Consider the following 18,610-nt stretch of genomic DNA (forward strand, 5'->3'; position numbering starts at 1 on the left):
TTGGCAAGTATGCGCTACACTGCTGTGACTGAATAGTGCTCTGGACTCTTGGATTGTGTATTGTACTTTCAGTCACAGCAGTGTAGCACCTTTAATATATTTGGAAATTAGGGTGGACCATCCTTCCTTGAAATTGTATAGATATATATTAATTTATGTTAATATTGTCAAAAAATTAAATATATCTATTAACTGCCTGTCCCTACAGAAAAGAAGGTCACAGCTATGTTTCAAATATATTGCTATTTAATAAAGAAACTATGCAGTATAACAGTTCTATAATATATTGCGCATTTAGGGGATTTTCAACACTTTCAACACGCTATTGCAAACAGTTCAAACTTCATAAAAGGGATGTAACGTCCTAGTTTTCACAATTCCTGTGGTTATAAAGTGAGGTACAAAATGTGACTCAGAAATTTATTTAATTTTGTAAAGTGTCTGATATTGTAGATGCACAGTGCAGGCTGATGCACCAATTCCATTTCAGATTGTAGACTGTTAATGGCTGAATATAACAAAGTATCTATACATTTGCAATACATTTACAAATTTAGCAATGTTTCTAGATCTGATCTTGCTACTATTAGTACTCGATGCTGGAGATTTTTTTTCTTTTAAATTTTGTGCAAGTTGAGTTTTGCGACAGAAAGGTGCATAGTTCCGGTTGTACAATTCTAGAGTTCCATTTTTGCTTCACCATTCTGCGAAAAACAGGAAAGGATTCTAATAATATTTGTGGTACCACGAGCCTAGACTACACCATGCATGCTAACTTTCAAAACCCCTCCCCTGGGAGATAACGGGGGAAAAGTCATGTGACAGGGGGGTAGGAGGGTGCTAGGTGACGTCGTCACATCATCATAGCTCGCCCCCACTTTAAAATGTAAAAATTGACACCATTGAATTGACACCATTAATTGCATCATTAAGTAGGCTTAATGATGCGATTAAGCCCCGCCCCCGCCATTCAATGCCGTGAATTCCGGCGAATCTGAAAGGACTCCTTGAAATTCGGGATCCTCCCGGGAATTCCGGGAGAGTAGACAAGTATGGTCTACACTGGTGTAACGCCACCCCCATGGCTGCAGACATATTCAGCTGGTTAACACTATTAACTAGCCAAAAATGGCAGGTACTGTAGCTCAGGTACACTGCAGCACTGGAAAGGACTGAAAACAGCTATGGCTAAATTCTGACTGCAAAACATGCAACATTTTGTGACCAGGAGGTAAATGTATAAACGTGCGGGTTCTTCAACACCCGCGTGTTCAGTGTGTTCTGTGATTAAATTTCAAGCGGCGCTGCATTGTAAAGGGAAACTTGTATGAACCCGCACGTTCATACATTTACCCCCAGATTGGAAATGAGGTGAATATTTGAAAAGTTTGCTTATTTCTACTTAATATACTTATGGCAGTTATGGATAACTAAGTTCTAGGTTTTTGTTTCTGGAGATATCCACCCAATTAATTCATACCCACATACTCCTTCTTTGCTTCCAGTCACTATGCTCTTGCACTCCTAAAACATTGCAGTGCAACACCAATGAGCTTTCCACTGTAATCACTATATGAGCAGCTCAGTGATTGACAGAGTGAGCTGAGGTATTGGGAGGGAGAGGAAATATCCTATAGTTGTCCACTCTCCCAGAAGACTCTCGAATTCCAGGTATATCTGCCGCATTCCCGGAAGAGCAGGCAAGTCTCCCGCACCATGCCTATCGGGTGCCAACATTTAATGATTCACTGCAAATTTTGGCCCCACCTCCATGACAAAATGATGATTTTGTTGTGGGGCTGTGCCAAAACATAAAAAAATGACGCGATTCGCGGAGCCCCGCCGCCTTCGTCCATACACCCCTCATCCCCTCCAGGAACTCCCGGACTCGGCCGACATAAGCTTGGCAAGTATGATTCAGCTTCTCAAGTCTTTCCTGTTTTGTTAAGAGGCGCACGCACTATTTTAGTAGACTTTCATTGACTTTAGTTCTATGTAATGTCTTTTTAGAGATAGGGCCTACAGAACTGTATACAGTACTTAAGGCAAGGTCTTACCTATGACCTATAAAGTGTCAGATTTCAATAACACTGCTTCTTGCAGCAGACTAGAAGAATTAAACTTTCAGAAGACTGTACACAGCTAGAAAAGGTTGGCTACCACAGATTGTTGTCACCAGAACATTGAGCTCCGTTCCCCGTCTTATTCCTGACTGACCTCATTACGTATTTCATTCTAGAAAAACCTTTATCTATTATATTCTTTGACCCAGATTGCATCACATATCTTGTTGACTCCTCTGTCCTCTGTCAACTAGTTACTTGCCAAACCGACTGATACCATGCGGCCGATTCAATTAGAAGAGATAGTTCCATAGTTGCCTAGCTCGTTCTTTTGCCTCACACAATGTAGGCAATTACAGTGCTGATCAGGTGATAAAATACGCTTAAATCCGCTTATTTTTGCTCCCACCCCTAGGAGGTGTAAGCAAAAATGATCAAACAAAATAGCTAAGGATTTGTTTTACCCCTTCCTGCAGAGGCAAACCTATATCGGTGAGATAAGGGATGATAATTAATGAGGGAAATGTGATAATTAATAAGTAGGCCCCTTAGTCTTTTTATCCCTCCTTTTGTTTTCATCCTTCCAATAATACATCTAGAACCACAACCCCTGTTCAGGTGCATGGTTCATTCATTCAGTGTGTTTGATTTTAATAACTAAGATGCATGGCTTATCAATACATGAGGGTGATCTCTGTAACATGTTTGTGTATCAGAGTATAACTGGGTGGATGGGTAGTTTTGTCAATATTGTCCATATTTTTTAGTCCTTGGATTTTTGGAGGTACTGTAAGCTAAAGTATTTGTAGTGCAAACATACATATCTAGTTTTAAATTGGCTGCTCTTGCATCCATATCAGAGATAACAATATTGTGGGTTTCAGGACAGTGAGCCTTGTGGGTGAATCAGTCACAGTGGCATAAGAAGGATGTTGGCATTAACCATTTTCACTTGTTTTTCTCTACAGAAAGCTAGTGTTGATTTTTGATTGTGGACTACCATGGAAACCACAGTCACATGATGTAGTGAACAGAGAAGCTTTGGAACGCCCCTCTGAGCTCTGTCTCCACATTCTTCTCCTCTCTCTACCATCACCTGACATGCTGAGAGGTGGGAGCTTGTGCCTGTGTCTGGCAGACACTTTTGTTTGCCAAGCCAAGAGCTTTTGAAAAGATACTACTAATAAGAACAAGAGCTAAGAAAAATACATGCTTAAAGTGGTACTCGATATTTAGAGATATAAAAAATAAATCTATGTAGGACTGCAGCTTTAACAAACATGCAGTTTTAATGTTGTGTTGCACTGTGCTTCAGTCTCTTAAAAATCACAATCTGTGTATACAAGAACGATTTTGCCCACTGCAAACCTTATGTCCCATGTGTACCATACATTTACATTATACTGTATACATTTATGCTTCAATATCCCTCATATCATAATCTGGTGAAATTATCTGATGGCATATGGCAGTCCCGGAACGAGAGCAAACAGTATTCTTTATCTATAGCCTAGTTACCGTACAAGACACTGACAATAGTCCTGTGAATGAATATATAATATATAAGACCTATTGGCCTCTGTGGAATCCACTAAATACAATTTCCTGACCCCCACCAAGTGACACACAGTATATGGTACAAAAATACAAATAGAATCTGACACTACTTCACTTACAAAACCCGAGTTTAAATCTTACTCTTGTATTCATCTGATTTTTAATTACATTTAATCTCTTTCAATTATGATTAATTCTAAACATTCCATCACATTCACAACGTGACAATGCACACAGATCAGCTATGCTTTGTGCCTGGAACTACAAACACGTCCTCGCATTATTAATAGCATATTGCCAGGCTCGTGTTCATCTGCATATGGTGCCCTAATTAGCGTTGCCTGGGTCAGCTAATGACTTATTACAATTATCCCTGTATCTGTGTCTGTTGACGTCTGATTTCAGATTACATGGACAAGATTATCATCTGGCCCCCTTTAAGTATGAAGCCCATTGTGTCCTCGATAGAGGAAGCTCCATCTGCTTGTGTTTGGCTCGGTAAGGCTGTATTAAATGTGGCCATTCAAAGCTGTGCAGCCTGTAAATCATTGCTAAGCAGTCTACTACATGTTGTGTTCCTTGTTATCCTTTTATGATTCCTAGTTATCTTTCACACACATGGAGAAGCACACTGGATTTTAAAAGTATCACTTAAAGGGAAAATCTATAGGCCTTATTATGCTTTATATATTATTATTATTATTATTATTATTATTATTATTAATAATAATAGTATGATTATTATTATTATTATTAATAATAATAATAATAATAATAATAATAATAATAATATGGGCTAATATTCTTCTAAATACCACCCACCACGCAGTGCCACCAAGTTGTCACATCAGCATGAAAATGACAAAATACCCAATTGTTCTTTACCAGGCAATACATTATAAGGCATATCCAAGCCTTGGGTATAACCTAGTTTAATTCAAGAAGAGTAGATGCAACATATATTGTATTTTATAGACCGAATAAACCCTTATTATAGTGTATATTATTCACATTTTTAATAAATAAAAATATCTTTCACTCTGTATTACACTGGTAATTATGAGAGATCTAGTAAAAAATAAATCAACAGATATAATAAGGCAAACAAAAACATTTTCCAGAATCGTAATTGGCTATTTGATATTCAACAGTCATAACACAATTTGGCCCAGAATAAATCCACACTGTTGCACAATGTTAGTTATTCCTCAAATTAAAGGTGGCAAAGCACACTGGTCCTGATTCATTAAGGAAAGTAAGGCAAAAAAAGAGTACATTTTCTCTTGCACAAACCATGTTACAATGCAAGGGGTGTAAATTAGTTTATTGTTTTCCACATAAGGTAAATACTGGCTGTTTTGTCATATAGCACACAAATAACTGGTAGCTTTATACTTACACTGAAATTAAAAGTTGATCTAGAACATGCCCTACCCCAACTATAAATCTGTCCACACATTTTAAATTTACCACCCCCTCTAATGAAACATGGTTTTGCCAAGGTGCAAAGTTACTCCTTTCTTTTTGCTTTACTTTTTTAATGAATCAGACCCAGTGAGTTCACTCAATACAGTGGCAACATACTGCCAAGTGGCAGGTTGGGCCAATAAAGTGTGTTTGTCCGGGATCTGAGAACCTTGGGCCTGATTCATTAAGGATCTTGGGCCTGATTCATTAAGGATCTTAACTTGAGAAACTTCTTATTTCAGTCTCCTGGACAAAACCATGTTACAATGCAAGGGGTGCAAATTAGTTTTCTGTTTTGCACATAAGTTAAATACTGACTGTTTTTTCATGTAGCACACAAATATCAACTTTAAATTTCAGTGTACAAATAAGCTATCAAGTATTTGTGTGCTACATGAAAAAACAGGCAGTATTTAACTTATGTGCAAAACAGAATACTAATTTGCACCCCTTGCATTGTCATATGGTTTTGTCCAGGATACTGAAATATGAAGTTTCTCAAGTTAAGATCCTTAATGAATCAGGCCCCTTATTGCTATTGCATAGGTCATAAATCCAACTTATTTTTCTCTCCATCTGGTCTTTAGAAGCTGTGTGATTGGCTACTACAAACACCGCATGAATATTTTTCTAAAACTTTATTTATAAGAACAGCGACATAAAGTTAAAAATCTCACCTGTCCAAGTGAAAAGCAGCAACCTCAGCATTGTGCCGCTCGAAGTCTGAGAAGTAGAAGAAGTCGGGAGGTGTTTCCTGTTCCCTTGTTTGTCTACAAAAACAAAAGAAAACATGAGTTTAATATGTGCATGGTCATTATGGTGTGTCTTGTCCACACATACACAGTGGCCAGGTTCCCCTAAGAACTAATGACAAAACTGAGGCACTTTACCATGAATATGCAACACAGAAAATGTCCGTCTTCACTGTGAATAATCCACAGGTGCACGATATTGCTTTTTAAGGAAAATGTGTTAACAATTTGTTTTCTAGTTCCAGAACTAAGCATGGAAAGTATTACACATTACCAAACAACCAGATGGTCATAAAACAATATGTTAGATCACCTAAAAATGAAAATGGTAAAAAAAGATCAAACATTGCAATAATACTGCTCCTTAATCTATTCCATATGTTTTCTCAATTTTCAAGTAAGATAAATAGTTATAGAAGTTTATTTCAATGTATGTTGCCCATTTAGGTGGTCAGGTGTCGGAATTATTTTGGGTGTTAAAAGAGGGACGTTCCTGGGAAAACTGGGACGAATGGGCTCCCATGTTGTGCACTACCATATTGTCTGGAATTCAACAAGCCAAGACCAATGACAGCTTATTTAAGCCAAAAGCAGAAGCTGAAATATTAGAGAGTATTTGTATATACATGTTTTTGGTAATAGCGCATTGTTTACAACGGTTGTTCCATCAAGTAGACATGTTTTCTTTCAGATATTCACTGACACTGTTTCCATATGACAATTAAAGTGTATTGGGGTCACTTTGGAGCTAGAAACGGGAGCATAATCATGCAATGTTGGTAGTAGCCACATCCATGGGGCTTGCCTAGCCCTACTGAAGTGTAGGCTGCACCAAGACCCCTCAGTTCTCTTCCCCTAAAAAGATGCCTCCCCCCTGGTGCAACAAAGGGGAGGCACAGGATTATATTTGTATTGCTGATGAGTGCTCCTGTCCCCTAACCCCGTCCCCCTCTCCCCTGGTATCTCTCTCTTTCTCCCCTTCCACTTCTCCTGGGAACCTGTTACCTGCCCCCCTCCCTTGCCCTAGCACCCTACTCTCTCTCTAGTATCCCAAGACCATGTCCTCTGGAACCCCCCTCTCTCCACTTACACCTGTCCCTTTCCTTAGGGTCCTATCCCCTGACACCCTCCATTCTCTCTACCGGACCTCCTTCACTTTCCCCAGTCTACTGGAATCTTGTCTTCCAGGATCTACTCCCTTTACTCTTTCCCTTTCCCTAGGGTCCTATCCACTGACACCCTCCACTCTCTCTACTGGAACCCCCTTCACTTTCTCCAGTCTACTGGAATCTTGTCTTCCAGGATCTACTCCCTTTACTCTTTCCCTTTCCCTAGCATCCTATCCACTGACACCCTCCACTCTCTCTACTGGAACCCCCTTCACTTTCTCCAGTCTACTGGAATCTTGTCTTCCAGGATCCCCTCCCTTTACTTGCACATGACCCTTTCCCTTTCCCTAGGGTCCTGTCCACTGACACTCTCCACTATCCCCTCTTTAAAATAAAAACAAGATAAACTACAATTTACATGGAGTCCCTCCCCTCCCCCCCAAAAATTGTGAATAATAATCTCTAGATGTTATGCAATCTAATGTTATTTTTGAATCTTATTTTTACAATAAAAGTAATTTAACCAGAGAATGAAAATAGTGAGAAATCCATCAATTATACAGTAAAAGAGGAAGAGAGAAATAATAATAACACAATGTATACTATACATGTGTCTTGAATGATCACAGTCCGATGTAAGCCCTATGTAATCAGTAGTTCAGTGTTTATTTTTGCCTAATAGATGCACTAATCCGCTATTATTACCTAATTAAATTGTTGGAATCGGTCATAATGTTCCATCTAATAATTGTGCAAACTTATTGGAAATTAAGCACTTCTATGTCGTAGATGCTTTAAATAAAGACAGGTCGTGTCACTAATTACAATGTTAAAGCAAAAAAAAAAACCAAATTAATGCCCTGAATCTTGAAATGTTCTGAATGAAAAGCTACTGTTTATTTTGACATTTTAGCCAGTCAGCGAAGCCGTAATAATGCCTCACACTACTCCATAACTGACATATGGAAGAATCGTTAAACCACCTCAGTAGCTGCAGATTTCCACAAATTTCATTTGTCTACTAGCTGCCTGCAGCCCTGTGCACTCATAGTATATACATCATTAACTGTGGATCTAAAAGAAAAATCCTTCTCCCCTAGTTTATAATCCTGCACTTTTCAGCTGGTTTGAGTAAATCTTCCCCAGACATCAAAACAATAACTTTTAAAAGTGATGGCTACAATGGATTTAATTCTGGCATTTTACCAAGCTTGGAGAATTTCTTCAAACCTCTTGTTATTATTTCATCCACAACTTTAATTCAAAATAGTTTAACAGGTCCTAATAGAATGTTGATACAAGTGTAAATGTAACAGTTTATAGCAGTTGACAGCCAGCTGGCTCCCAGATTTTTCTGCTTTAGATGATATTTTATCTTTTCTTCCTTTGGGATATTTCAAGAATTTTTATATTCCTCTGCTAGTGTTTGCCCAATTATCCACGAGTCTGAGATTCATCAAAGTAAATAGTTTATGTACATATATTTATAAATATTGCATTACTGCATTATGTCAACGCATTCGATACATTAAAAATAATCTCTAAATCCACACTATTAATTAAACCCAACTGCTGGACTTTCCATAAGGGTGGAATATAAAGAACCGGACAGATTGTAGAACAGAATTAGCCACATAATAGATAAAAACAAAACATGATGGGCAATATTTACTAAGCGGCGGGTTTGAAAAAGTGGGGATGTTGCCTATAGCAACCAATCATATTCTGGCTTTCATTTATTTAGTGCTTTCTACAAAATGACAGCTAGAATCTGATTGGTTGCTATAGGCAACATTCCCACTTTTTCAAACCCGCAGCTTAGTAAATCTAGCCCCAGGTGTTACTTGTTTATGCCAAACCAGATTATACCTCCATATTATGTAAGTAGCTATTTGACTTTGTTGTATTTATAGTCAGAGCTTGACGCCCTCTCTCTACTATTTATTGACCTTAAATTGACAGCTTTAGAGGAGCAATACTACCAGGCTATATATCAACTACATCAACCTTTGGCTACTGAATGTCCTCAGAAATCATTCCAGAGAGTATATCCTATATACATGAGATCAAAGAAATTGTGTTTCTGATGTGTAAACTGTCTGCAGCCCTATTCACCAAAGATGTTGAGGGTCATTTCCATCCATGGAAATGTACAAATCTGCAGCACAAATGTTCTTTTCATGCCTATGTTTAATAAAACCTGCATGCATGCCAAACGTTCTCCTGTGCGGGGGTTCAAAAGATTGCAGGAGGAGGCTACTGTTGGGAGGAGTTGGGTGGATCGGGGCCAGCCTTGCTATGAATGGAATAAGCATACAAAGTTAAAGTTAATCATACTTGCCTTCTCTCTCGGATTGTCCAAGAGGCACAAATCGTGGCATTGCCTGGCAGGGCATGTGGACGTTATGAGTCAAGTCACACTGCCACAGCCCCCACACTTGCCCCTAGGGCTCCCTTAAAAACGTAAGCAAGTATGACGTAAATTAATGAAGGGTCTGGTCATAAAATCATCATCATCATCATTTATTTATATAGCGCCACTAATTCCGCAGCGCTGTACAGAGAACTCATTCACATCAGTCCCTGCCCCATGGGGGCTCACAGTGCAAATTCCCCAATATAGACACACACTCACACACAGACAGACAGAGAGGGACTAGGGTAAATTTTTTGACAGCAGCCAATTAACCTACCAGTATGTTTTTGGAGTGTGGGAGGAAACCGGAGCACCCGGAGGAAACCCACACAAACACGGGGAGAACATAAAGCTCCACACAGATAAGGCCATGGTCGGGAATTGAACTCATGACCCCAGTGCTGTGAGGCAGAAGTGCTAACCACCAGGCCACTGTGCTGAAGTTGGTCTTTGTAGTTATGTTACATTTACTTTTTCCGCCAGGAGCATTTTCCGGAGTATATTAAACCCACAAATGTAGGTGCACCCTCTTTTTTCAGGGGTGTTTTCAAAGAGCAGTAAGTGAGCATACACCTTCAAATACACCTGTTGACAATTACATGCACTTATAATAAATAAGCTGTGCAGATCCATATTTTTTGCACATCATAAATGAGTCTTGTTGAGAACCGACACAAAGCAATTATACAGGGGGCAACTCGTGCCCTGGTTGGGGGAGCTTAGATTGCTTACACTGAATCCCTGCTTTAAAATACAAATTAAAATGTAAAAAAAATAAAGAGAAAGTAATAGAAACACTGTTTATTACTGAAGCTAAATACTATTATGTTGAGTTTGGGAGAGACAGACATTAATGTTGGAAGCCAATCACCTAGCTATTAGCAGCATGCATCCCCCTCCGACTGTCAGCTTAGCAGTCTAGTTCAAGATCCTTTAGATTGTACATCTAGAATGTAAGCTCTCACAGGCCTCCCTATCCTTTGTGTTCATGTCTGCCCTTATTTTATCTCTCTTGTATGGCCCTGTTTTATGTGTGCTCTCTTCTCCCCCTGGTCCAAGACTGCGGAGTACAGGGTGACTTACAAATCATTGACAATATTAATAAAGCACCAGGAACCATAGCATATGGCCTGTACACAGAATATATGCTGAACACAGTATACATAATGCAAAAACACCTCATTGGTTCTACATAGACAGGTCCATTGCAATGTTAAGCAGTTATGAGATTTTTACATAGTGAAGTCATTGTGTAGTACTCCATCCATCTTTTACATTGTGTAATCCTACCATTTCCCTTTGAGGCTGTACTATAGCCCAGTGGATCCCAAACTTTTTCAGTTCAAGGCACCCTTAGGGTCTCCATAATTTTTTCAAGGCACCCCTAAGCCAAAATTATTACCAAGTAGTCCCCCGCCTTGCTTACCACTGGCCCTGGGCGAGGCACCCCTGTGAGATCGCCGAGGCACCCCAGGGAGCCTAGGCACACAGTTTGGGAACCACTGCTATAGCCTATGATAGGTAGGAGAGAGTAAGGGGGACCACGGAGATTGCTTAAACCCTGCATGGGGGTCCATGGGCTCGTTTACCCCACCACGTTTTTTATTGTTGTGACTGCCCCAATTGTGCCCAGACAGATATAGGGGTAAATGTACTAATCAGTGATTACATAAAGCCCATCGGGTTTAGCCTTTAATAAAATTGCAGTTTTAAATGATGAATTAAGTAACCGCCAATTGATTTACTACAGTCTTTTACTCGCCACATGGCCTACATGTGATTGGGAAGATGTTATTGGTCACTACTGGATGAATGATTGATTTATCAGTAGTACCTGAGTATTATACATTTACATTTTTATTTGGAAACTGCTTCACTGTTTTGTAGCATGTTCTGCCTCTATCTAAGAGCACACAGAATGAACGACACCTCTGCTAATCATCAGGAATTTCTTGTGCTTCCATATTTTTTTGGCCTTAACTAGGAGAAAATTCAGACACATTAATGCAATGAGTTTTTTTGCTGCTCTCATTTCCATAAGAGCTTTAGTTCTATACTTTGTTTCCATGCAATGAGGCATTTTACAGCTGAGAACATTATGAAGATAAATACTCTACGTGCTTACTCTTCCTGCCTTTAATAAATATTAGGCATCCACGAGGTGGAAAAACTATGTTTAGTTTATTTTCTAACAGAATAAATGCCGTGTGTGGAACAAAAACAGTCATGGTTTGGTTCTTTCCCATCATTTAGACAATGAACAAAGCAGCCTCCATTACCCATCTACTCTACTGTTTAAAATACAAAAAGGAGAAAGAATAAATGTTTATCTATGAAGAACAGCGTGTGCAAAGAAAGAAAAACAGCCTTCTAGTATTGATATTCAAGTCACCTTGGAGCCAAGTGCAATCATCACCTACAAACAGTGGAGGCAGCCATTTTGAGAATACAGCCTACCACTTCCCTAGAAACCAGTGACATCACTGATATACTTCTTGCCTCAACGCCTAGGCGGAACTATTTTGAATATTGTTTCAGCATACAAAATGGCTGCCTCCATTGTGTGAAGGTAATGGGTACACTTTAAGTTTCCTATCACAATGCTGTATAAACACTATTTCTACAGCCAAAGGGCTAAGCAGGTTAACATACCCGGGTCATATTTAAAGACTGCAGATGCTAACCAAGCTCTCTCCAGTAATTATCCATCTTGTCGTACCCAGTTATAAAGACAAGCTTTAAATTTGCCTAATAACCCAAAAATTGCGTGTTTTTTATTAAGATCCAGCAATGCCGCTAAATCTGCTAACTATATTAATTAATAATTATGATTTCAGTGTATATAGATGAAGCTTTGGTAATCTCACATCATAGCTAGTTAAATAATATTTGGTTACAGTGTACGTTAGCCAGATGAATTGTCAGAAAAAACATAGAGGAGAAATAAGTCAGCGCTCGGTTAAACCCATATTATATATGGTACCAGATACATGGCAATAAGCCCTCGCTCAGTTATACCCATATTATATATGGTACCAGCTGCATGGCATTAAGTCCTCGCTCGGTTAAACACATATTATATATGGTACCAGCAGCATGGCAATAAGTCCTCGCTCGGTTAAACCCATATTATATATGGTACCAGCTGCATGGCAATAAGCCTTCGCTCGGTTAAACCCATATAATATATGGTACCAGCTGCGTGGCATTAAGTCCTCGCTCAGTTATACCCATATTATATATGGTACCAGCTGCATGGCAATAAGCCCTCGCTCGGTTAAACCCATATTATATTTGGTACTAGCTGCGTGGCAATAAGTCCTCGCTCGGTTAAACCCATATTATATATGGTACCAGCTGTATGGCAATAAGCCCTCGCTCGGTTAAACCCATATTATATATGGTACCAGCTGTATGGCAATAAGCCCTAGCTCGGTTAAACCCATATTATATATGGTACCAGCTGTGTGGCAATAAGCCCTCGCTCGGTTAAACCCATATTATATATGGTACCAGCTTCATGGCAATAAGCCCTCGCTCGGTTAAACACATATTATATATGGTACCAGCTGCATGGCAATAAGCCCTCGCTCGGTTAAACCCATATTATATATGGTACCAGCTGCATGGCAATAAGCCCTTGCTCGGTTAAACCCATATTATATATGGTACCAGCTGTGTGGCAATAAGTCCTCGCTCAGTTATACCCATATTATATATGGTACCAGCTGCGTGGCAATAAGTCCTCGCTCAGTTATACCCATATTATATATGGTACCAGTTGCATGGCAATAAGCCCTCGCTCGGTTAAACCCATATTATATATGGTACCAGCTGTGTGGCAATAAGTCCTCGCTCAGTTATACCCATATTATATATGGTACCAGTTGCATGGCAATAAGCCCTCGCTCGGTTAAACCCATATTATATATGGTACCAGCTGCATGACAATATAAACGCCCCCATGTGTATAGAAAAGAGGTGCATACATACACCTGCGCGGTCAGCACCAACAACAACGTTCTATCAGAACGCTCTGGTTTCCAAAGCAGGAGATGAACAATTTATACACTGCGCTCTCATAAAAGCAGTGACATCACAAAGATACACAGATACAGTACTAAGGTCCACATCCATAGGACCTCCCAAGAACTCGACGCCCCATTGGCTGATTCCTCTGGTCATTGTGCCTTAAGGTGGGGGTCATCTTTCCACGTGTGGCCAGGTGTCCTATCCTCGGGCTCCCGTCTCTAGACCTCTATAAACTGGTTCTTTTATGACATCTCTGGAGTTGCTAACTAATATTTGAAAACTAATATTAGTTTTGCCTAGCGTTCGCAATGTGCAAACACATCATAAATACTACCGGAAACGTTCTCATGCGACTGCGAACACTAATAACCGTAAAAACGGTAATAGTGCGCAGGCCACGTTACTGGTCAATTGAATTCCCTATAACTGTAAAAAATAGATAAATCTTATTTTTATGTTGTTATTCGTTAAGATAATTGGTCGACTGCGTACTAATCACATCACAACCGATTTTAGCGTACAGAAATTGTTGATTAACACTTTCATCCAATTATTAAACTTCAACAGAATCATGGGATGTTATCCCCAATTCCCACCTGCTAAGAAGCATCAGGGGCCCCAAGAGCACTGGCTGTGATGGGACCCGCTGTTGTAACATTTATGCCCCTTATTCCTCCATTGCATGTTCAAGGACTATGATATAAAGGCCATTAGGTAACAGGGGACAATGTACTATCGAAAGTCTCTCTAATTACACTGTGCATTTTTGAAGCTATGGGCAATAATAATAAACCAGCGGCCTGATTCATTAAGGATCTTAACTTAAGAAACTTCTTATTTCAGTCTCCTGGACAAAACCATGTTACAATGCAAGGGATGCAAATTAGTTTTCTGCTTTGCCCATAAGTTAAACACTGACTGTTTTTTCATGTAGCACACAAATACTTGATAGCTTATTTGTACACTGAAATGTAAAGTTGATATTTGTGTGCTAAATGAAAAAACAGTCAGTATTTAACTTATGTGCAAAACAGAATACTAATTTGCACCCCTTGCATTGTAACATGGTTTTGTCCAGGAGACTTAAATATGAAGTATCTTAAGTTAAGATCCTTAATGAATCAGGCCCCATGTTCCTATGGACAGTAATGAACTACATTACTGTGGACAATAATCAGAGGAGGGCCGGCAAATTTTAGTCTGGGGAGGCCAGCCTCGTCTCAACAGCCTATTTTAATGGGAAAACATTTTTGGTGGCCCAGTGACCCAGTCCGAGGTAGCCCACTATGGGACCGGCCCGGGGAGCGGATGCCCCCCTGCCCCCCAGCCCAGTCTGTGCCTGACAATAATAAACCATGTTGTTATGAACAATAATAAACCACAATATATTCATTTATTAATGCTAGTCCTCAGGTGATTTTCCAAGCTTCATAAAAGCTGTCGTGTGAATATTTTTGTTAAAAGAAAGCCAGGCATGAATAATTAAATATTTGAAAGGTCTCTTGCAACAAAATGTTCTAAAAATTATTGGGGCACTAAAATACATTACATATTCTAAACTGAAGTAGAAACATGACCGAATATGATTGATCGATATGAACAACAGCTCCTGTTCCTACACAGTTACCTAAGGAACAGTTTTCAGAACTGTACCCCAATGTACAGTCTATCGCTATCCATTAATGAACTGGAACTGGTTTATTCTGAAGATATTAGAAATGTTCATACAATTAAATTTATTTTGCACAATATGTAAAAGGGACACTGATCCCTAAACACACATCACTTAGGGTCTAATTTTGAGTTAAGAGCAAAGCAAAGAAAAGGAGAAACTTTGCACCTGGACAAACCGTGCTACAAGCAAGGGGTACAAACCCACTTATTTTTTTGCACGCAAGGAAAATACTGGCTGTTATTTCATGTAGCACACAAATACTTGATAGCTTTATTTCTACACTGAAATTAAAGCTGATCTATGACATGCCGTATCCCAACTATAAACCTGTCCCTACATTTTAAATCCCCCTCCCCCTCTAATGCAACATGGTTTTGCCAAGGTGCAAATTTGCTTCTTTTCTTTTCTTTGCTCCTAACTCAAAATCAGACCCATAATATGAAAGAGCTAACAGTACACTTCAATAATGTATTGGAGTTTCAGGAATTTGTCAGAATTGAAAAAATTAAAGTCTACAATTATGGTTGCCACCTTTTCTTAAAAGAAATACTGCAGGAAGATGTCCCATAATCGTACAAGTCTTCACAGGTAGATATCTGTGGGCCCACTTCACGCAAGATACACAATACAACTTGTGCACATCCCACAGTGCAATCACCCCTCTATGTCGAAGGCTAGGTACACACTGAAGAATTTCCGACCGACATTCCGTTATTTCAAACGATTGAACCTGCGACTGAAAGTCTGATCAGTCTGGCGATTCATGCGTACACACTGACACGATTTACCCTCAGATCTGTGCTCTTCATCTGGTCCTCTAGTCTTCAGAGAATGACAGCACAATATTCATTCGTTCGTTATTGTCACATTGTCACACTGATTAGAACCGCCTTGTTATAGCTATCCACATGTCCTAATGTATTACGTTAGCTCCTATGACTCTGAAACGAAACATTCTGTCTCAGAACGAACAAATTAATTATTCCTTCTACAGCACTTTCTACATTTATTCCCCGGGACATTCATCACTAGCATCGGCTGAAAAGAGCCCGACTCTGTAAACTCTATGGAGATCGTGTGCATGAGTGCATACACACTACATGATCGGTCGGTGATTGATCGGAAAATATTAAACAGTACGACCCACCAAATGAAACGATGATTGGGACAACATTAGATCACCGTGTCACTATACACACTCACAGGATATCGGACCAAACGGCTGGATGTCAGCTGATTGGAGGTTTTTCGTGCAATCATCGGGCCAGTGTGTACCTACCCCATTTGTCCCCACTCTTCCAGAGACCACCTGGGACAAGTTTGAACAACTATCTTTAGTTGATATCAAGGAAGCAGTGTAGTTTAGGAGTGGGAAAAGTCAGTAGATTATTTGGTTGTGTAGGAATAGGTATGTTGTATTAGTAAGAGGAAGAGGGATAGTATATTGCCACTTTATAGGACACTAGTATGTCCTCACCTTGAGTACTGTGTACAATTCTAGAGGCACTATTTCCAAAAACAATTAATAAACCAGAAAAAAAGAATAAGAGAAAAGCTACTAAAATGGCTATAGGCTGCAAAATAATCGTATCAAGAAATACTGATATATACAGCTTAGAGGAGAGCAGGGAATACCCAATATGATAGAAACATTGAAATAAATGATTGATAAAACTCAGGAATTCAGCATTTTCAGTATTTTTTTTTAAAAAAAATGAGGATTTCTAGAGAAAGAATGAAAGGTAACAAAAAGAAGAGCTATTTTACAGACAGGGTGATAGAGCCATGAAATAGTCTCCCTGCTGTGGTGGGGACATGTACAGTAAAATAACTTAAAAATGCATGGGGCAAACACATGGCTATTGTTAAGAGAGAAGAGTTAAGAAAACAGACTAAAAACAAACCACAATCCAGAAAAAAATCCAAAATTGCCAAACAAAAAGAAAGAACAAACCCCACCAAACACAAAGAAGGACAGACTAGATGGACCTCTAGTTTCTGCCATCAGATTCTAGATATCTTATGTTTCTAGAAGTTGGCCCCAGTGCTGGAGAACATACGGGACTGTAGTAAGTGGAGAATCTGGCTTTAATAGAATCTTCTGTTCTTGTAGATATCTGTTTCCTGTTTATTCTATTCAGAAATCATCTGCGGCATTTAACAATGATAAGCTGAAGGATAAAGATACCATTTTATATTCTGCAGCTATGGATATTGAACCATTGGTAAATCATTATCAGGTCATTGGTTAAAAGAACATAAACAGAGGTCCATGATTCAGGCTTCATCAGTGCAGTCGATATTTCTGTTATACAGTCTATGGTAAACATCAAGGTACTGTCTAAGCAAAGCTAGAGGCAGAGCTGTAGAACCACTCGAGGAGAACGTACTAAGCCTCTGGTCTTCATACAGATGTTAATATAACACCCACAGCAGGTATATGATCACTTTTTAAATTCCCTAGAACATATATACCTTGTTCTCTATGGTCTATGAGAATCTGGCTGAAAAATAGGAATTTATTACCCACGTTAAATGAGTGTTGGTTTAATCTATATCCATGGTCTCATATTATTTATAGTGGGTCCCTGTGATGCTCTTACTGGTAACATTATTGTGCATTTGTATAATTAACTAGTTATTAAATATGATCCTTTACCAAGGGGGCATGGGGTAATTATACCTTTATAATGGACTACAGACTTTTTATGTGAATAAAAACACTGTCCCCTTATCTACCTCCATGATCCATGTGTTCCTCACTGGTCTACAACAGAGACGTGCAACCCACGGGTTAGGTTCCCACGTGTTATATTTGTACTTAATAGGAAATAATCTGATAGAGAGACTTGTCCTTGATATTGGATTACCCCATACTTGCCTACTCTCCCGGAATTCCCGGGAGGCTCCCGAATTTCGGGGAGTCTGCACGGACTCCCGGAAGAGTAGGCAAAGCTTCCGCATTTGCCGAAATTCACGGCAGTGTATGGAGGGCTTAATGACATGATTAAGCCCCGCCCCCTCCATTCAATGACTTCTCCCCCGTTGGCATGTATGGATTACCCATAAATGGATGTTTCAGCTGTTTGTAGGTGACAAGTACTCTTTAAGGTTTTACGGACGGGCTAGAAGCTGGAATAATAGACTTAACATAATGCTATTTAATACAAGATAAAAATAACCTCTCTCTTTTTCTAGTCAATATGCCTTATCCATGTTGCTCTGTAGTTGCTGTAATTATGGCTAAAACACATTATGACACTGTCACAACGGCAATAAAGAACAGACATTAACAGACTTTATCTTAATTAAAACTGCTACTTTAACATTTAAAATGTGTCACACTAACAATTAAAGCACCGACATAGTATTCCTAAAAAAGGAAAAAAAATATAAAGATCTAATTGCCATAGAATTTCATGATATGAATATTTTGCCAAGGATTGCCTGTAAAGTATGCATGGTACAGTATATTAGAAGCTACTGTATATCTGGCAACATTATAATATATTTGTACACATTATAAATTATTATTACTA

General features: G+C 39.1%; 1 protein-coding gene across 1 annotated transcript in view; it reads right to left on the reverse strand.

The window, feature by feature from the left end:
- FAM20C (FAM20C golgi associated secretory pathway kinase) overlaps positions 1-18,610 on the reverse strand; it is a 135,938-nt gene that overhangs the window by 33,915 nt on the left and 83,413 nt on the right. Inside the window, exon 4 of the mRNA XM_075179647.1 lies at positions 5,765-5,857. Within this exon, the coding sequence (XP_075035748.1) occupies positions 5,765-5,857 (93 nt within the window). The remainder of the gene's footprint in view (positions 1-5,764; positions 5,858-18,610) is intronic.

This window comes from Mixophyes fleayi, chromosome 7 (assembly GCF_038048845.1).
Source record: "Mixophyes fleayi isolate aMixFle1 chromosome 7, aMixFle1.hap1, whole genome shotgun sequence".
NCBI classification, from domain to species: domain Eukaryota; kingdom Metazoa; phylum Chordata; class Amphibia; order Anura; family Limnodynastidae; genus Mixophyes; species Mixophyes fleayi.